At 26.9% G+C, this 22,490-nt stretch overlaps 1 protein-coding gene and 3 long non-coding RNA genes across 4 annotated transcripts; all 4 read left to right on the forward strand.

Annotated features, from left to right (window-relative positions):
• Positions 1-640: 640 nt before the first annotated feature.
• Positions 641-1,903, forward strand: LOC145964038 (uncharacterized). The gene is made up of 2 exons (XR_014436333.1): positions 641-779; positions 1,280-1,903. It is a non-coding gene; the product is annotated as an uncharacterized LOC145964038 (long non-coding RNA).
• Positions 1,904-8,016: 6,113 nt separating this feature from the next.
• Positions 8,017-9,265, forward strand: LOC145964039 (uncharacterized). Its single transcript, XR_014436334.1, has 2 exons — positions 8,017-8,156; positions 8,660-9,265. It is a non-coding gene; the product is annotated as an uncharacterized LOC145964039 (long non-coding RNA).
• A 2,109-nt stretch (positions 9,266-11,374) lies between these two features.
• On the forward strand, positions 11,375-13,719 carry LOC145964040 (uncharacterized). The gene is made up of 2 exons (XR_014436335.1): positions 11,375-11,585; positions 13,361-13,719. It is a non-coding gene; the product is annotated as an uncharacterized LOC145964040 (long non-coding RNA).
• Positions 13,720-21,110: 7,391 nt separating this feature from the next.
• Positions 21,111-22,180, forward strand: LOC145963930 (uncharacterized). The gene is made up of 2 exons (XM_083086287.1): positions 21,111-21,271; positions 21,845-22,180. Exons 1-2 carry the CDS (start codon positions 21,158-21,160, stop codon positions 21,917-21,919), a joined length of 189 nt encoding a protein of 62 aa, XP_082942413.1. The 5' UTR covers positions 21,111-21,157; the 3' UTR covers positions 21,920-22,180.
• Positions 22,181-22,490: the final 310 nt, after the last annotated feature.

Here is a 22,490-nt window from a genome sequence, read left to right on the forward strand (position 1 = left end):
AACACATGAATATATAAAATTATTAATATATATAATATATATAAATCAATAAAATGTGAATAAAATCTCGCTACTGATTGTAATTAATATACGATAATAATAATTAATATTAATATTAATATTAATATTTTTTTTATTTGTGCTGTAAAAAGTAAAATAAAGTTTTATTAATATTAATTTTTTTAACATTATATAATTTATAAAAGAAAAGAAAGAAAATATATAGTCTAAAACTTTTATTATTTACACGCCATTACGAATTTTTTATTATAATATTGATTGTTTTAAAATAATTTTTTACTTAGAATCCAGATGTATAATATAATATATTAAATTACTTTTTACTTCTCATGAAATAAAAAAATATATTTTGCACGACTTCTTATATAAATGATTAATGCATTATTATAAATAATCTTAAAAACTGTTTATTTTTTTTCAAACAATTTTAAATTTAACAATAAAACTTATTTTATCTCGAGTTTCAAAAAATAAAGTCGCGTAAAATTTAATAACCTTAATAAAATATTAGAATTTATCGAATTAGATAATGTTTAGATAATGTTTTAATATCTAGATCACGATTTTTTCCCATATAAATTGAGGCATTTTGGAGATATAGTATTAGAATTTAAAAATTTGGTATTGATTCTTTATATAAATTTGCAGCAATGAATATTATAATATACCTACTTCTGTTAATTGCTGTTTTTACGGCTTCCAATGTTATAGCTAATCCATTAGCTGAAACGAACACTGATTTGCTTCCACAATCTAAGGTATAAAACTTTTTTGTTTAATATGCGATTTTATTTTTTCATTTTATTAATATTTATAGTTATATATTTAAGTATTTATATTTAAATATTTAATCACATTGATAATCTCAATTCAAGTAACTATATTCTCAATAAGTAATTATATTTTTCTACATATGTTCATATAATATCATATTTTTCTACATATGTTCATGTAATATCAGTTTTAGACAAGAAAACGTCAAAAAATAATATTAATATTTCTTTGATGTTCTTTTGTCAAAAATTTTATATACAATAACGGTATTTATAAAATAATTTATATAAAAACAGTATAAAACGCAAATAAATTTTTTATTTACTTGTAAGAGAAAATTCTTATAATCACTCGTAAAAATTCATTTTGTACGTATCAATAATGAAATACTGTATATGTATAATTGTAACGTCTATTATACATTTTAATATATGTAAACAGCCAAAATAAAAAATAAAATTTTATTTATTTTCTTGCATTTCAGGGGAGTGGTTTGACTTTTTTCTCTTTCTTCCTTCCGGTAGAGACATTACTTGGAACATTTCTTGCGTTTTCGTGGAATTTTTGTACTTTTTTACTTTCTTTCCTTCTTGATCCAGTAGGAACATTACTTAGGATATTTCATGTAATTTTGAGAAGTATTCTTAATCATATTATTATTTATATGTTTAACTATATTGTAAGTTCCGGTTTCCTTAATTATATTATTATTTATACGTTGAACTATATTGTAAGTTCCGGTTTGCTTAATCAAATTATTACTTATGTGGTGAACTATATTGTAAGTTTGGTTCCTCCTGAGCTAGCAGCATTACTTATTTTTTAAACTGGATTATACTTGAAATTAAAATGTGCTCAAGATGAGCTATAATATAAAAAAATTATGCTTAAATAATTGTGGCATAATAATAATAAGAGGCACAATATATTCTGCAGAATTTTCAATCATTTTGAATGAAAATATTTTTTCTAGAATAAAAGACACATAATATTCTTGGTGTCAAAATTATGTAAAATGTAATATACAATTATGTTTGTAATTTATAATAATATATCAAAATATATCAAAATATTTTTTGTATTAATAAATGCCCATGTTATATGTTAATATGCTTGTTTTATCATTATTGATATTAATCCCTTGTTATCGAGAGTAATCATACAGAATTTAATTATGAACATTATTTATCATATAAACCATTATTTAGATGTTTATATTAATATAAATTGCAATTGCTTCTTGCAAAAATAAAAAAATTATTAACTTCATTTATATTGCAGAAAAAATTTTAATTTAGCATTTAATTGTGATGATTTTATAATAAAATATAGTAGACTATGTAAATGCATTTTATTTATACTAAATTATTAAAATCTAATAAAATTTCACGAATAGGCAATTATATTAGCATTTGTTCTTTGTGATTGAACAATTAATTATAGGCAATTATGGAAACAATCATGGATGGTTTTTCTTTGCACAGATCTCAATTGAATGAATGTAGCGAAGCAATACACACGGGTAATGTAATTTGTAACTCAATGATCAAATCTAGATCGAATTCAACCGTTACACTCATTCAAATCGTCACGCGCTTTTTGTATATAAAAGTATTAAGGTAAGATAATCGAAAAATGAATATTTTACTAGATATTTTATGGTTTATGTAAAATTAAGAAATTATTTCAAGCCTTATAACTCGAAAAGTACTCAATAAAAAAATACTTTATTATAGTGTTTCGCTAAGCTCTCGAGATAAGCTATAAGAATAAGCAATAAAAAATAAGGGGTTTAAAAAATTAAAGATTTCCTCCATGTGACCTTCAAACAATTATCCAAGGTCAAACCAATAGCATCATCTTATGTCTCCCTTCGAGTCAAACAACTTTTGTTTGGAACATTATTTCCAATCTCCTTTACTTTAAGAGATATTCAGCTGCATCACTAAAAATGAAACACCCTTTATATATATATATATATATATATATAATTATATTAATATGTTATAAAATTAAAATATATAATCCAATGTAAGACATTTAATATTCAATAAAAATGTAACATTCTTATTGATAAATTGTATTATTTATATTTTGTTATAATAAACAATGATTGGCTTAATTTCATGTAAATTCTAAAAAATTGTAGTTTAACTTTCCTAATTCAACAGAACTTATCAGCAAATCATAAAGTTACAAAAATTTTAAAGTAATAATTTATGGATTTATTGTGTGTTTATTTTTGCATTGTTTTGAATTATTTATTTGTTTTGATGCATTTTGCTACACATGAAGCGTTAAATCAATCAGCCAAAAGAGTAGCAGGTCAATTTTATAGATCAATTTTATAGGTAACTATTGTAAAGTATAATAGGTAAGTATATATAATACAGCGAGTTTCAAAATTCGCGAACACGGAATACACATCGCGGTTGCCAAAAGATACAACATTTTGCTCTGACAAAAGTGTATCTGGACGTTACTTTTTAAGTGAAAGCAAGTTTAAGTTAATGAATAAGCGCTTTGGGCCCAGTTGCACCAACGTTGTTTCAGCTTTAAGCGAAACTTAAATATATGTCTGTCTTTATTTATTTGGAAAGAAAGATAAAGATAGACATATATTTAAGTCTCGCTTGAAGCTAAATTAACGTTGGTGCAATCGGGCCTTAGACGCATAAATCAGGCGGTGCACGCATGATGTGCATGATGTTTGAACGTTTTACACTATTTTACTATTTTGCTAAAGATTTTACATAATATCTAAATATCGTTATTTTCAACACAACTTGCTTAATAAGAGAACATTTTATGTTTATATGCTATTTATATATATAAATTTTATGTTAATTTTTTACTATCATACACATTTTGAATTTTTTGTTATGTTTCTATTGTGTTTCTATAAGACATTTTTCTATTTTTTAAATTTGTAATTAGAATTCAGAAAATAATGTAATAGAGCCAGTTCCGGTATCGAAAGAACGATTTTCCGCACGACTTTTTAAATATGATTATGCGTAAATAAATGCATTATTCAAGTATAATATTAAAACACTATTATTTCTTTTAATCAGTTTTATATTCAACAATAAACCTTATTTTATCTTGAGTTTTAAAAAGTAATGTGCAAATAAAATTTAATAAAGTCTTAATAAATGTTAGAATTTTCCGGATTAGATAATGTTTAATGATATCCTTATTACGACTTTTGGTATATAAATTCAGTCACTATAAAGACGTAGTATCAAAATTTAAAAATTTTGAGCAGTTTACAGCAATGAATACTATAATATATATATATTTCTGTTAATTGCTGGTTTTGCAGTCTCGATCTCGAATGTCGTAGCTTAGCTAGTTGTGAAAATAAATCAATAAATTATTTGTTATTACTGCAACTGTTTATGAGACTTTGATGGAAATGCGTCATACCTTGGCTTGTACGTAGTATTTTTTAATAATGAAATATATATTGCATAGCGAGGAAAAGAAGTTGTTAACTTGACTAAATCGTTCAACTAAATTATTATTTTTTTAATTGAAATGTATAAATATTTTTAAGTTAATGAGATGTCATGTTAGATTTAATATGTATTATTTAATTTAAATAGTTATTTAATTTAAATATTTCAACAAAAAGGTAATTTAGTTGAATGGTTTAGTCAAGTTATCAACTTTGTTCTCAGTGTAGCCGTAATATTTTTTATATATTTTTTAATATGCATATATAATTAGATAAAATAAAAAAAATTTATTTATTTTCTATGTTACAGCAACCTCTTCTTTGGTTGAGTCTTCAAGAGTCTCAACTCCTTGGGCCCTGGATCCCAGGAGGCTAAAATGCAGTTAAAATGAACTGTGATACAAGAGGATTATGTTTAAGAATTTATGGCACGATATATTCGGCAAATTTTAATTATCATTAATGTTTTATAATAAATTATCTATAATATTGTACAAAATTATACAAAATAATATTTCTGGTGTTAGGATGCAAAATATAATATGTAATTATTGTTTCATTACCATACATCGCGCGCGTGCGCGCGCGAAATATATCATGTATTAATAACCCCAATAGTCAAGTCTGCTAAAGCAGATCTTGTCAGGTAATCTGTTACAAATTTTTGTCGACAGAAAGATTACAGAATTGATGCAGGTTCTGATATATCATGTGATGTCGGCAGAATGTCAACAGAAATATAACAAAATCTGTTCACATAACTGGACAACAGATTATCAACAGAAACCGAGCAGAACTTGTTGATATAATTGACGGCACATTGATGGCAGAAACTGAACAGGATCTGTGCGGCGCAATTTTGACAGCAGATTGGTAACAAAAATCGAGCAGGATCTGCGCAATGAAATTTGATATCAAATTGTCAGCAGAACCCGAGTAGAGCCTGCTAATGTAACTGACGGCAGATTGATGGCAGAAATGGAACAGGATCTGTGCGGCGAAATTTGATGTCAGATTGCCTGTAGAAACCAAGCAGGATTTGCGCACACAATATCTGATAGCAGATTGACGGCAGAAGCAGAACAGGGTTTGCATGATTCGATAGTTCCTTCGTTTACCGCTATGTGATATACTTTCTCGCAATCAAATCTCTGTCAAAAATATATATAAAGTCGCGATTATTAATAAAAGATCAAAAATATAGTAACTATTTCTATCACTTTAATTTCTGACATCTGATACAAACAGATGAGATTCAGAATATTAAACTGATTGGAATTAATAGGATAAATGGTAAATTATTCATTTACTGCCTATTTGAAGCATAAAGCAAGAATTTAATTCTAAATAAATTACATCTCCAGTTTTACAAGTTACATTTACTTTTATCATTTACTTTATTATTAATTTAATTAAATTGAACTAGTCCTTCGTTATGTGAGAATAATTACGATATAACATATATTATTATACATTATGTCATATCAGAAAAAATTGTAATTAATCGATAACTCACCGATAATACTCTTATTTAGCACCTGTAATAATCAATTTTATTGCATTTATACAACATTAATATAAGTAAGCCCAAATCTTGTTCGGTTTCTGCTGTCAATTTGCCATCAGATTGCGTGCGCAGATCCTGCTCGATTTCTGCCGACAATCTGTTGTCAGATTATGTTTACAGATTCTGCTCGGTTTTTGCCGCCAATCGAGCGTCAAGTCATGTTAACAGATCCTGCTGGATTTCTGCTACCAATCTGCTGTCAGATTCTGTGAGCAGGCTCTGTCAGCAGAATATAAGCTGAATGAGGACGCAGTTGATGTCAGTCTGCTGATATACTTTGATTAAATCTGTTACCAGTCTGCCGACATACTGCTAACATTTTGCTTACGGGGTAAATATCAGTGTTATGCACTAATGTTTGTATCGCAAAAATTAAAAATTGTTAGTTTCGTTTATATTGCAATGGAGTTTTAATTTAACGTTTGCAGTGATATTTGCAGTGATATTTTATGCTGAAACATAATAGATACATTCATACGGTATACGTACATTATCCATATCTAATTTTTTAAATTTAGCAGTATGATGACAGACAGATCAAACAAGCAATCATAACATTTGTCTTGCGAATAGTTGGACAATCTGTGAAAGCGATCACAGATGATTTTTTTTGCACAGATCTTAATTGTAAATAATAAATATAGTTATTTAGAAAATTATCCATATTTATAAATATAATACATATCAATTGTATACAATTATCTTATATAAGTATATTATTTAAATAGTAGTATATATTTGTAATTTATATATTTGTGTAGTCATAATAATAAATAATACAACAATAATATAACATAATGAGAGAAAGAATCTTCTGCGTAGCTACATAATTATGATATAGTATTTCTGCAATTATAGAAGTTTATATATTTGTTGCAAGGCCAAGAATAATTGTAGAAATATCATATAATCATAATTATATGTGGAAGATTATTTACTCTCACATTATGTTATATTATTTATGTAAAAAAATTTATTTATTTACAGCGTAGTCATAATTATTTACTCTCACATTATGTTATATTATTTATGTAAAAAAATTTATTTATTTGCAGCGTAGTCATAATAATAATAATAAGTAATATACAACAATAATATAACATAATGAGAAAAAGAATCTTCTGCTTAGCCACATAATTATAATTATATAGTATTTCTGCAATCATAGAAATTTATATATTTGCTGCGTAGCCAAGAATGATTGTAGAAATATCATATAATCATAATTATATGGCTATATGATATTTTTATTACAATCATTCTTGGCTACGCAGCAAATATATAAACTACTATGATTGCAGAAATACTATATAATCATAATATTATGTGGCTACGTAGAAGATTATTTACTCTCATATTATGTTATATTATTTATGTAAAAACCTCTTGATTAAAAAATAATCGTCTCGATTAAAAAAACAGTATTATAAATTATTTGGGATAGTATCGAAAATTAGCCATAAGTAATAAGATCATGCACCTTATTACTTGTAATTAATTTTCGATGCTAGAAAACGACTGCTGACGCTGAGAAAATTAATTACAAGTAAAAAGAACACATGAATATATAAAATTATTAATATATATAATATATATAAATTAATAAAATGTGAATAAAATCTCGCTACTGATTGTAATTAATATACGATAATAATAATTAATATTAATATTAATATTAATATTTTTTTTATTTGTGCTATAAAAAGTAAAATAAAGTTTTATTAATATTAATTTTTTTAACATTATATAATTTATAAAAGAAAAGAAAGAAAATATATAGTCTAAAACTTTTATTATTTACATGCCATTACGAATTTTTTATTATAATATTGATTGTTTTAAAATAATTTTTTACTTAGAATCCAGATGTATAATATAATATATTAAATTACTTTTTACTTCTCATAAAATAAAAAAATATATTTTGCATGACTTCTTATATAAATGATTAATGCATTATTATAAATAATCTTAAAAACTGTTTATTTTTTTTCAAACAATTTTAAATTTAACAATAAAACTTTATTTTATCTCGAATTTCAAAAAATAAAGTCGCGTAAAATTTAATAACCTTAATAAAATATTGGAATTTATCGAATTAGATAATGTTTAGATAATGTTTTGATATCTAGATCACGATTTTTTCCCATATAAATTGAGGCACTTTGGAGATATAGTATTAGAATTTAAAAATTTGTTATTGATTCTTTACATAAATTTGCAGCAATGAATATTATAATATACCTACTTCTGTTAATTGCTGTTTTTACGGCTTTCAATGTTATAGCTAATCCATTAGCTGAAACGAACACTGATTTGCTTCCACAATCTAAGGTATAAAACTTTTTTGTTTAATATGCGATTTTATTTTTTCATTTTATTAATATTTATAGTTATATATTTAAGTATTTATATTTAAATATTTAATCACATTGATAATCTCAATACAAGTAACTATATTCTCAATAAGTAATTATATTTTTCTACCTATGTTCATATAATATCATATTTTTCTACATATGTTCATGTAATATCAGTTTTTGACAAGAAAACATCAAAGAATAATTAATATTATTCTTTGATATTTTTTTGTCAAAAATTTTATATACAATAACTGTATTTTTTAAATAATTTACATAAAAACAGTATAAAACGCAAATAATAAATTTTTTATTTACTTGTAAGAGAAAATTCTTATAATCACTCGTAAAAATTCATTTTGTACGTATCAATAATGAAATACTGTATATGTATAATTGTAACGTCTATTATACATTTTAATATATGTAAACAGCCAAAATAAAAAATAAAATTTTATTTATTTTCTTGCATTTCAGAGGAGTGTTTTGACTTTTTTCTCTTTCTTCCTTCCGGTAGAGACATTACTTGGAACATTTCTTGCGTTTTCGTGGAATTTTTCTACTTTTTTACTTTCTTTCCTTCTTGATCCAGTAGGGACATTACTTAGGATATTTCTTATATGTTCAAGAAACATTTTTACTTTTTTACTTTGTCTCTTTCTTCGTCCGTTAAGAATATTACGCAGGATATTTCATGTAATTTTGAGAAGTATTCTTAATCATATTATTATTTATATGTTTAACTATATTGTAAGTTCCGGTTTGATTCCTCCTGCGCTAGCAGTATTACTTAATTTATAAACTGGATTATATTTGAAATTAAAATGCGCTCAAGATGAGCTATAATATAAATAAATTATGCTTAAATAATTGTGGCATAATAATAATAAGAGGCACAATATATTCTGCAGAATTTTCAATCATTTTGAATGAAAATATTTTTTCTAGAATAAAAGACACGTAATATTCTTGGTGTCAAAATTATGTAAAATATAATATACAATTATGTTTGTAATTTATAATAATATACCAAAATATATCAAAATATTTTTTGTATTAATAAATGCCCATGTTATATGTTAATATGCTTGGTTCATCATTATTGATATTAATCCCTTGTTATCGAGAGTAATCATACAAAATTTAATTATGAACATTATTTATCATATAAACTATTTAGATGTTTATATTAATATAAATTGCAATTGCTTCTCGCAAAAATAAAAAAATTATTAACTTCATTTATATTGCAGAAATAATTTTAATTTGGCATTTAATTGTGATGATTTTATAATAAAATACAGTAGACTATGTAAATGCATTTTATTTATACTAAATTATTAAAATCTAATAAAATTTCACGAATAGGCAATTATATTAACATTTGTTCTTTGTGATTGAACAATTAATTATAGGCAATTATGGAAACAATCGTGGATGGATTTTCTTTGCACAGATCTCAATTGAATGAAAGTAGCAAAGCAATACACACGGGTAATGTGTAATTTGTAACTCAATGATCAAATCTAGTGCGAATTCAACCGTTACACTCATTCAAATCGTCACGCGCTTTTTGTATATAAAAGTATTAAGGTAAGATAATCGAAAAATGAATATTTTACTAGATATTTTATGGTTTATGTAAAATTAAGAAATTATTTCAAGCCTTATAACTCGAAAAGTACTTAATAAAAAAATACTTTATTATAGTGTTTCGCTAAGCTCTCGAGATAAGCTATAAGAAAAAGCAATAAAAAATAAGGGGTTTAAAAAATTAAAGGTTTCCTCCATGTGACCTTCAAACAATTATCCAAGGTCAAACCGATAGCATCATCTTATGTCTCCCTTCGAGTCAAACAACTTTTGTTTGGAATATTTTTTCCAATCTCCTTTACTTTAAGAGATATTCAGCTGCATCACTTAAAATGAAATACCCTATATATATATAATTATATTAATATGTTATAAAATTAAAATATATAATCCAATGTAAGACATTTAATATTCAATAAAAATGTAACATTCTTATTGATAAATTGTATTATTTATATTTTGTTATAATAAACCATGAATGGCTTAATTTCATGTAAATTCTAAAAAATTGTAGTTTAACTTTCCCAATTCAACAGAACTTATCAGCAAATCATAAAGTCACAAAAATTTTAAAGTAATAATTTATGGATTTATTACGTTTATTTTTCCATTGTTTTGAATTATTTATTTGTTTTGATGCATTTTGCTACACATGAAGCGTTAAATCAATCAGCCTAAAGAGTAGCAGGTCAATTTTATAGATCAATTTTATAGGTAACTATTGTAAAATATAATAGGTAAGTATATATAATACAGCGAGTTTCAAAATTCGCGAACACGGAATACACATCGCGGTTGCCAAAAGATACAACATTTTGCTTTGACAAAAGTGTATCTGGACGTTACTTTTTAAGTGAAAGCAAGTTTAAATTAATGAATAAGCGCTTTAGGCCCAGTTGCACCAACGTTGTTTCAGCTTTAAGCGAAACTTAAATATATGTCTGTCTTTATTTATTTGGAAAGAAAGATAAAGATAGACATATATTTAAGTCTCGCTTGAAGTTAAATTAACGTTGGTGCAATCGGGCCTTAGACGCATGAATCAGGCGGTGCACGCACGATGTGCATGGCGTTTGAACGTCTTACACTATTTTACTATTTTGCTAAAAATTTTACATGATATCTAAATATCGTTATTCTCAACACAACTTGCTTAATAAGAGAACATTTTATGTTTATATGCTATTTATATATATAAATTTTATGTTAATTTTTTACTATTATACACATCACATTTCGAATTTTTTGTTATGTTTCTATTGTGTTTCTATAAGACATTTTTCTATTTCTTAAATTTGTAATTAGAATTCAGAAAATAATGTAATAGAGCCAGTTCCGGTATCGAAAGAACGATTTTCCAGACGACTTTTTAAATATGATTATGCGTAAAGAAATGCATTATTCAAGTATAATATTAAAACACTATTATTTCTTTTAATCAGTTTTATATTCAACAATAAACCTTATTTTATCTTGAGTTTTAAAAAGTAATGTGCAAATAAAATTTAATAAAGTCTTAATAAATGTTAGAATTTTCCGGATTAGATAATGTTTAATGATATCCAGATCACGACTTTTGGTATATAAATTCAGTCACTATAAAGACATAGTATCAAAATTTAAAAATTTTAAGCAGTTTACAGCAATGAATACTATAATATATATATTTCTGTTAATTGCTGGTTTTGCAGTCTCGATCTCGAATGTCATAGCTTTGCCATTAGCTAGTCATGAAAATAAATCAACAATTTATCCGTTTTTAATTTATCTGTGTGTGAAACTTTGGCTGATACTGGTCGTACCTTACCTTGTACGTAGTATTTTTTAATAATGAAATATATATTGCATAGTGAGGAAAAAAGTTGCTAACTTGACTAAATCGTTCAATTAAATTATTATTTTTTTAATTGAAATGTATAAATATTTTTAAGTTAATGAAATGTCATGTTAGATTTAATATGTATTATTTAATTTAAATAGTTATATAATTTAAATATTTCAACAAAAAAATAATAATTTAGTTGAATGGCTTAGTCAAGTTATCAACTTTTTTCTCAGTGTAGCCGTAATATTTTTTATATATGTTTTAATATGCATATACACTACTCAAAAGAATCTAGGGAACACTTTTCATACCTTAAAAATTGGGCTATTTTCAAACCGCTGAAACTCGTCGAAAAATCATCGTAGAAAAAAAATTAAAAAAGCATTTTGAAGCATGAAGTTTCAACTTTAACGCGCTATCGGTGGTTTTTTAAAAATCTTTTATCTTCCTTATTCTGCGCTTTAAAAAGGAACACACTGTTTAGTTCCTTAAAATTATGTATTTTTAACACGCTGCAACTTGATGAAAGAAATTTTTTTCAAGAAATTCAACTCAAGCTCTATAAATTGCAACATTTTCTCTGTAAAATACTTTTTTAAAAATCTTTCTACGATTTTTTTTGACCGAGTAATGCGATTTTGAAAATAAACCATTATTTTTTAGATATGATATCGATACTCGGTGAAAAATCATCGTAGATGAAAAATAAAAAAAGCATTTTGAAGCTTGAAACTTCAACTTTAACGCGCTATCGTTAGATTTTTAAAATTTTTTATCTTCTTTTTTCTGCGCTTTAGGAAAGAACATTGTGTTTTTCCTTAAAATTACGTTTCTTTGACACTCTGCAGTTCGATAAAAAAATTTTTCTCAAAAAATTCAACTCAAGATCCATAAACTACAACATTTTACCTACAAAACGCTTTTTTAAAAACTTTCCTACGATTTTTTTTGACCGAGCTACATAACTTCGAAACCAATATGTAAAATGATGTATACCGCCGGCATTAGCGTTATCCAATGTGCACCACGTGGAAAATAAACACATATGCACTCACGCGCGCACGCGTGCTGGCACACACACACACACATACATACACAGAGAGAGAGAGAGAGAGAGAGAGAGAGAGAGAGAGAGAGAGAGAGAGAGAGAGAGAGCAGAGAGGATTTGGAGTCATTAAATACTGCAGGAGTGACGAACTGCGGGGTCCTTATCTCTGCTCTGTAACACACACACACACACACTACACATGATGTGCAAAATCCGATCAGCAACCTCCACGTGGTGCACATTGAATAATGCTAATGCCGGCGGTATACATCATTTTACATATTGGTTTCGAAGTTATGTAGCTCGGTCAAAAAAAATCGTAGGAAAGGTTTTAAAAAAGCGTTTTGTAGGTAAAATGTTGTAATTTATGGATCTTGAATTGGAGTTATGGAGTTGAATTTTTTGAGAAAAATTTTTTTATTGAACTGCAGAGTATCAAAGAAACGTAATTTTAAGGAAAAACACAATGTCCTTTTCTAAAGCGCAGAAAAAAGAAGATAAAAAATTTAAAAAATCTAACGATAGTGCGTTAAAGTTGAAGTTTTAAGCTTCAAAATGCTTTTTTAATTTTTTTTCTACGATGATTTTTCGACGAGTTTCAGCGGTTTGAAAATAGCCCAATTTTTAGGGTATAAAAAGTGTTCCCTAGATTCTTTTGAGTAGTGTATAATTAGATAAAATAAAAAAAATTTATTTATTTTCTATGTTACAGCAACCTCTTCTTTGGTTGAGTCTTCAAGAGTCCCAACTCCTTGGGCCTTGGTTCCCAGAAAGCTAAAATGCAGTTAAAATGAACTGTGATACAAAAGGATTATATTTAAGAATTTATGACACGATATATTCGGCAAATTTTAATTATCATTAATATTTTATAATAAATTATCTATAATATTGTACAAAATTATACAAAATAATATTTCTGGTGTTGGAATGAAAAGTATAATATGTAATTATTGTTTTACTACCATACATCGCGCGCGTGCGCGCGCGAAATATATCATGTATTAATAAATATCAGTGTTATGCACTAATGTTTGTATCGCAAAAATTAAAAATTGTTAGTTTCGTTTATATTGCAATGGAGTTTTAATTTGACGTTTGCAGTGATATTTGCTATGATATTTTATGCTGAAACATAATAGATACGTTCATATACGTACATACGTATATACGTACATTACGTACATACGTACATACGTATATACGTACATACGTATATACGTACATTATCCATATCTAATTTTTTAAATTTAGCAGTATAATGACAGACAGATCCAACAAGCAATCATAACATTTGTTTGCGAATAGTTGGACAATCTGTGAAAACGATCACAGATGATTTTTTTTGCACAGATCTTAATTGAAAAAAATTGCAATACACACGCGCATTCTCACTTCGTAAGCTTAATGAAAAATGAGATTTCATCCTAAACTTGGCCATCATATCATTCCATATCATTTCATTTTTCGTCGTATTGGACACATCAAACTGTCTCATCTCTTGCATAAGCTTCCATAAAATATTAGTAGAAGTAACTCCTTTCGATATGGCGACATATTCCGTCACAATGGAAAACTAGACTAACTTGCAACAGTGCAAATTATAAAGATTGCTTTGATGACGATTTGACTTCGCAAATAAACTTTAACGTTAATATCGGTAATTTTATCTCGAAATATTAAATTTATTTAAAGAATTTATTAAAATACAATTTTATATCTTCAAATAGACGAAACATTTATTGTATACGTATATACAGGGTGTCCCTGAATGTTCTGTACAAACTTTGTGAATAAGTTCCAGGGACCTAAACAAGCAGAAAATGTCCCATAAACATGGGGTCGGAAACGCTTGCTTCTGGAGTTGCGACGGTTCGAAGTTTTCCTGCAATAGCTGGAGAAATTATCACGTCAAATCGCATAGGTGTTACAAAACTGTGTTTATTTATTTCCTCGGTTTTGCCACGGACATAATAGGACAGTACACTTGCTATAGCAAATGCTCGAAATGGCCTCCGTTAGATTCCAAGGCCTGCGCAACTGTACTGTCCTGTTATGTCCGTGGCAAAACCGAGGAAATAAATAAACATAGTTTTGTAACACCTATGCGATTTGACGTGATAATTTCTCCAGCTATTGCAGGAGAACTTCGAACCGTCATAACTCCAGAAGCAAGCGTTTCCGACCTCATGTTTATGGGACATTTTCTGCTTGCTTAGGTCCCTGAAACTTATTCACAATGTTTGTACAGACCATTCAGGGACACCCTGTATCATACACACACACGCGCGCGTGCGCGCGCACACACACGTGTGTGTGTGCGTGTGTATACAGGGTGTCCCATTTTAAAAGTTCCACCCTCATAACTTTTCAGGATCAACGTTTGAAGGAAAACGACTCGGATAAAAGTTGTAGGAAACAAAGAGGGCTATCTAATAGTGACCTTGGATTCGACATTAAAGATCATTTTCAAAGTCATTTGAAGGTCAACTTCCGTTTTTTAAATGGGAACCCCTATTTTTTATTACTTATTCTTGTAGCTTATCTCGAGAGCTTTCCAAAACACTATAATAAAGTATTTCTTCATTCAGTACTTTTCGAGTTATGAGGCTTGAAATAATTTCTTAATTTTATATAAACCATAAAATATCTAGTAAAATATTCATTTTTCGATTATCTTACTTTAATACTTTTATGTACAAAATAATGAGAGGAATCAATTGGTGTAAAGAAAACATACAGTTGTTTTTAAGAAAAAATATGAAATTGTTAATTGCAAATTACATATTTTTTCTTAAAAACAACTATGTTTTTTCTTTTAAACTTTAAAATATATTATTATAGCATACATGTATGTATAATATGTATGTATAACGAATTGTATATATATAATATATTATAATAATAAAAATTTTAATATTTAATTATTTATAAAAAGAAAAATTATTTACCAAAGAAAATTTTATTGACGATTTGGCGAAACGGCTTGGCGGACGCTCCTGAAGCATAGCGTTACGCGCGCGATCGGCGGCTCGGCCGTAGAGCCTCGGAGGGTAGTGGGGGAATCGTAGGCGTCGCCTCAGAAATCGGCTTGAAAAGGGTAACTAATTCCGAGCACTGGTCTAGCGTCATAGTAAGATGCGAGCAAAACGATTCAATAGCTATTAATGCATACCTTTTATGGTGAATATTCTATTTATCTATAAATGCCATAAGTTTCTTTATTTATATAATTCATATCTAATTACATACAGTGAATTTTATTATGTATAAGATCACGTAGAGCGTACGCTCGAAATTGGAAAACTTCTTCTTGATTCCTGTAAAATTTGCAACAATCGGCGTTTTATGTGATTTTTTAAATAAATTCTCATATAAGAAAGACGCTCATGCTATTTATTATTGTGATGTGTCTTATGATTATATTTTATGTACACACACATACACAAACAATATTTTGATATATTTTGATACGTGCATTATCTCGGATCGCATTGTGTTTTTTGTTTTATTCTTTTACAGGAAGTTTACATCATCTATATCAATTATTTCGATAGCTTACGCACGTTCAGCTCTATCATTGAAATTTTAAAACTTCAACGATATTTTTTTTCGACGGGAATATACAGGGTCCTCCAAAAGTCCCAGAACGATCAAATATCTCAAAAACAAAACATTCTTGATAAAAATGTTTTAGACAAAAGTTTTTAAAAATTTTAAAAGTACTATTGAATAATCATATTCGTTTGACTTTGAGTGGAGAGGTCAAGGTTATATGCAGTTCAACTTTATTTTTTTAAGTGGAACTCGCTATTTTTCATTGCATATTCTTGTAGCTTATCTCAAGAGCTTTTCAAAATACTATAATAAAGTATTTTTTTATAGTGCTTTTCAAGTTATGAGGCTTGAAATAATTATTAATTATTTAATTTAACATAAGTTATGAAATATCTTGTAAAATATTCATTTTTCGATAATATTACTTCAATACTTTTACGCACAAAATAATGAGAAGAATCAATCAGTAAACACACAATTTTTTAAAAAAATAGTTTGTAACTGTTAATTGCAAATTATATATTTTTTCTTAAAAACAATTATTATTTCAAGCTGCAAGAATATGTAATGAAAAATAGGAAGTTCCATTAAAAGAAAAAAAAACAAAGTTGAATTCCATATGACTTTGACTCCCTCCACTCAAGGTCAAATGGATATGATCACTCAATAGAACTTTTGAAATCTTAAAACTTTCATCTGAAACATTATTTTCAAAAATGCCTTGTTTTTGAGATATTTGATCGTTCCGAGACTTTTAGAAGACCCTGTATGATAAAGCAACGATCGTGCAGCGCAGAACAAAATTTTATTTTATGCATCATAAAATTCTATCTGGTACCACCCTATCATCATTAACCTATAAATTGCGGCATGTCCGTCGTGCGTTAGTGATAAATGATAATTATATCTTTGTAGTGATATTCTGGTCCTAAATCTACCTGCGCGGCCCACGCCGATCATAAATGATTTTAGCGACTCGTCCCATTGCTGCGATTATGCATTTATGTTTCATTCTGTTTTATATGTCTTATTTATCACATACGAATGCCATGATATTAAAATTATTAATGGCTACATAGATTAAAAATTTTATATTATAATCATATATTATGTGTGTGTGTGGGGAATTTTTTTATTTTAAATATCACAGTCAATTATTTTTATTTTCTACTTCTTATAAGGAAAATTTTAAAAATTGTTAACATATTACACTATCGATCCACTTATATGACGTAAATGGAATATTTTTGCTTATGATACTTTATATGAGGAAGTTTCTACGAATGGAAATTGTGAAAAATGCAACATCAATCCAGTACATAAAATCTTATCTTTAATATTGCTGTAGTCTAGACTCTGATGATCGTTTTCTCTGACTCATTTTCGATAATAAACTTTCTTAATTTTTCACTGTTCAGTTACGTGTGCCATTACTAGTACATATTTCCGATAATGGATTTTGTTTTTCATTTAAAAAAATAAAAATGTAAAGAAATAACGTATAACTTTTATCAAAAGTATTTAATCATTGCAGATCTTATTTTATCTGATAAGACAATGCAGTCTGATAAGAGCGTCGTAGAAAGTTCTTTTTGTTTTTTTAAAATATTTTATAATGATAAAATGTCATGCAAGTAAATTAGTTTTTTTAGTTTCATTTTAATTTTTTACCTTTAGTTTTCAAATGAATATTAATTGACTATGAAAACACTTTTATATGCCTTTAGGAAAACTTTTAAAAATATAAAATATATATTTCTCATATGCATATAAATATATTCAAATTTAAAAATTTATTAATGCCCAATCACAAATCTAAGTAATATCTAATTTAATAATAAATTTAATAATATAAATAATATATAATTTAATAGTAAATTTAATAATCTAATAATAATATATACAATAAATATAGAAAGCTTATATCATAAGTTTTTCTTCCTACTCTTTTCTCAGCAAATCCATCAGACATTTTATAAAAGATATCGAACGATAAAATGCAAAGATATTGCAATAAAAATGTATCAATATCTCAATAGGGATTAAATTTTATCAGATATATTATTCTCATTCTTCCGATTTCTACCAAAATCGTATTCCAATCTAAAATTTAAAAACAAAGAATAAATGGAACCGTCACATACTTTTTTACATTTAATTAGTTTTATGTTTTTTATCATTCTTTCTTCATTGGTTTACCTATGTATTTGTTCATATCCTGTTTTATATATTTTATATATTTGTTTTTTACGCAATAACATAATAACAATTGTTACGTAGCTCAAAATTACGAATCACTATGAAAAGTGGCTAAGACCGATATAAAAATTGTTGAACAGAAAAATAATAAAATAACAAGAAGGGAAACTCGTGCTTTTGCGGAACGTAATATGTAGGAATGTTTACGAAACTGCGACGCTGCGGGTGGTTAATATTAATTTAACGGTGAGCGCATTGTGCGAAGCTCGCAGGAAGATTATGGGATTAAGTTCACAACTGGTTTGGGAGATTGGTCGTTCTATCTCCTTCAGCGTTCGCCCGCTGCACGTGGATTAACGGAGCGCGGAAAAATGAGGTTCTCTTTTCTCGCTGTTCAATGAGATTGCTCTTAAAACAAAGTGCCCTTTTTTATGACAATGCGACATAAATGAGAGATCGAAAATCTTACGGAATTGAGAAATTCTCGTCTGAGGTTGCGAACTCTCTTTACATAACGTCTCAAAAAGATCGGCGATAAAATTGATAAATTGTTTTGATAAATCACTTTTATTTTATAGAAAAAACTGTCAGATATATTAAATATATAGTAAAATATATAGTTTGCGTACGCTATTTTTAAATCACAAGAATATATGATGTATGTGATTGTGAAGAATTTTAATATGGAATATACCCGAGAAATTTTGCTCCTATTTTCAATCTCAATTTTCTCACGATTCTAGAGCCTTTTCATTAATTTAATTTATTTAGGAATTGAAAGAGTTTCTACTTTATACCTTAGTAGATAAATAAATCTTAAATAACTGAATAAACAGTTTTTTATATTTACAGATTTAGAAAAGAAATTTTAGACACAAATTAATTTAGACATCAATTAAATAGTTTCACAAGAAGAGAATTTAAATGTATTTTTAAAATATTGAAATAAACATAAATGTAATTTTAAAATATCGAAATAGACATTAAGATGAAAATTAAAATCAAAGATAAGAGGAAAATTTTCCCCAGTATTATTATTTTCTAAACGAGTTTTATTATTTCATTTGCATTTTTCTGCACATCTTTACTATTATTGTAAATTTATTTCGATATGATTGAATTATGAATCATTTGAGACACTCGAAAGATACAAGATACTGAAATATCAATCCCGGCATTTTCGTCTCGTTACAAGTTACAATCTCGTTTCATCTCTTGGTAATACTGGTATAAAATACTGGCATACAACATTACCTTTTGTTATTCTCAGACTTCTTGGCATATATCTGTTTACACACATCTTCCACGTATTCCGCATCTTTTTTCTACATGTATGCATTCCTGCGATATTGTAAAACGAGAAAATCTCTATACAAGAACAAGTTGCGAATGTGTGTAAATTTTAATTCAAGATTATTGCAACAAAGATCCGATAACTATTGCATGAACAACATCACCTTCGAAGAATTGATAAGAAAATGTATCTCACCTTTACTTTTAGATTTATCTTGTGTGTGAATTTTTAATAAATCATTTTGTGATATTAAAAATATTAATGAATTGGAGCAAATGTACTAGAATTAAGTATTTTAACGTACGAGTTTCATGTCTTCTCACCCGCTTCTTTAACGCATCGTTGCGTTATCCTTGAAGTAAACAGTTTGCATATGTCAACGAACTCAAGTGCATTAAGAGGGAAGCATTACGCTTTCGCTGCATATAAAACCAAACGACTTTGATCTATCGAAGAAAGTATAATTAAGGCGCGGAAACATCGTGTAGGGGGCATTATTCTGATTTATCATGTTCATTATCATAAATTTTCTTGATGTACTCGTATCAGTTGCATTCCGCACCGTTGCAACATATGGACGATCGCTTCGCAGCTAAACAACAAATCCATTTACTGATACCGATCAGATATTCTTATCTCGCTCATTCGCCAATTTTCTATGACATGTATGCTACATGTGAGTACATATTGACGCATGTCGATCGATATTGTAGCCATCGAGAACTCGTGTTTGTTGCGCAACGAGTAAAAAGATAAAAAAGTAACATATATCGCATTATCTGATAATAATTAATAATGTATATATGTTGAAATATATGGAAACTTGTCGAATTGCTTGTACAGTTCCTTATCTGCGAATCTCCTACCTCTTCGCTAAAAAAATTATTCCCCGAATTAGAAATTTTGTACAAATTATTCACGTTTCAAGAATACATCGATTATGTATAATGAAAAAAAGAGCCACAAAAAGGAACCGCGTTCCATCTTGTAATATCTGATCAAAAGAAGATTTAGCATAACGGGGAGAAGTAACCCTAAAAACCATCCTGTTTTTTATTGAGCAATTTTATATGCAACAATAAGTATTATTTTATCTAAAGTGAAAGTTTAAAAAATAACGGTTACATAAAATTCAATAGTCTTAATAAATATTAAAATTTTTCAGATTAGATAATGTTTATGCACTGAAAAAGGAACCATCAGTTGCATAGTAAAAAAAATTATAGTTGAGATTTCTATTCTTGTAGTTATTACTACTATAATATTGGTAATAATAATCTTGTGCACAGTAATAATAACTTTAATTTTATTGTTGGCGCTTAAAATAACTATATTTATAGTAATTACAACTATTTTTTTTATCAATGTGTGTGTCTAGATCACGATTTTTTACTGTATAAATTGAGGCGCTAAAGGTCAAAATTTAAAATTTTTCAATCAGTCCTTCATAAGTCTGCAATGATGAATACCGTAACGTATCTATTTTTGTTGGTTGCCATTTTTGCAACTGTCTCGATCTTTGACGTTATGGCTGAGTCATCAGCTACAGCGGATCCTGCTCCGCGATTTAAGGTATAATTTTTTCATTTAATGAAAAAAATATATTAAATATATAAATATAAATTTTTAAAAATGTTAATAAATATTAAAAAAAAAAACACAATGAATATATATACATATTGTGTTTCTTAGATTTTTAAATATTTATATATTTAATTATTAATAAATAATAATTTCGTATTACAAATAATAGTTATGTTTTTACATAATGTTCATATAATATCATAGAATATTATGTATTTTCTTCTTTATGTTTTTTAATCAAAATTATACAAATGCGATCACTTGTATTATGAATGTTATATTATAAAAATTATATTACGTTATATATTATATTATATTATGAGTGTTATATTACGTGAAATAATACATACAAATATTATACAATAGTAATAATAAATTTTTATTTTTTTGTAATTGTTTTTACTTGTTGTAATAAAAATTCTTATATAAAAACTTATTTTGTCGGTGTCAATAATAAAATAAATAATTGCGTAACCGCAGTATCTTTTATATATGTTAGTATAATAATCAAACATAGTATGTATACAAAAAATAAATTTTATTTATTTTTTTACATTGCAGCGAAGTATATTAAGGAATCTATTAAGGGATGTTGGTGAAATACTAAATAATTTAATAGCAATTTTGGGTCTATAAGACTACACAATGCACTTAAGATAAATTATGGCATAAAAAGGTTATGATTATGTGATTATGGCACAATATATTTAACAGAATGTTCAATTATTAAAGTATTTTATGGCAATTTATCTGTGATATTATAAAAAGTTGTTCGAAATAATGTTGTTGATGTTGGTTTCGATTTTGTAAAAAATATATAATATGTAATAATATTATTCCATTATTATATATATGAAAATGTATTTTGAATAAATATAAATGTCCATGCATATATAAGTATAATTTGTGATTGATATGCTAATCCCCCTTATCATCCAGCAATCGCACAACATTTAGTTTAAAATATTTTTTATCACTTGAATCATCACCTAGATTTTAATATGGTAAATATTACAATTGCAATTCGTAAAGAAATAATAAATTATTAGTTTCATATACAGGGTGACCCATTTTAACTTAGGCAGCCAAATAACTCGAAAAATAAGCAAGATAGAGAAAAATGTTTTAGACAAAAGTTGTATGGTTTCGAGGGGGCCATAAGATGGTATCATTGGTTTGACCTTGAAGAGTCATTTGAAGGTCACGT

The sequence above is a fragment of the Camponotus vicinus genome, unplaced genomic scaffold, assembly GCF_025532165.1.
Source record: "Camponotus vicinus isolate PSW18456_S1 unplaced genomic scaffold, iyCamVici1.0 SCAF_13, whole genome shotgun sequence".
In the NCBI taxonomy this organism is placed as follows: Eukaryota; Metazoa; Arthropoda; class Insecta; order Hymenoptera; family Formicidae; genus Camponotus; species Camponotus vicinus.

What these genes read in the sequence shown, in the direction of transcription:
- LOC145963930 (XM_083086287.1), top strand. Translation starts at nt 21,158, where the DNA reads ATGATGAATACCGTAACGTATCTATTTTTGTTGGTTGCCATTTTTGCA. An exon ending in ATCCTGCTCCGCGATTTAAG is followed by an intron (nt 21,272 to 21,844) that starts GTATAATTTTTT and finishes TTTACATTGCAG; the next exon opens with CGAAGTATATTAAGGAATCT.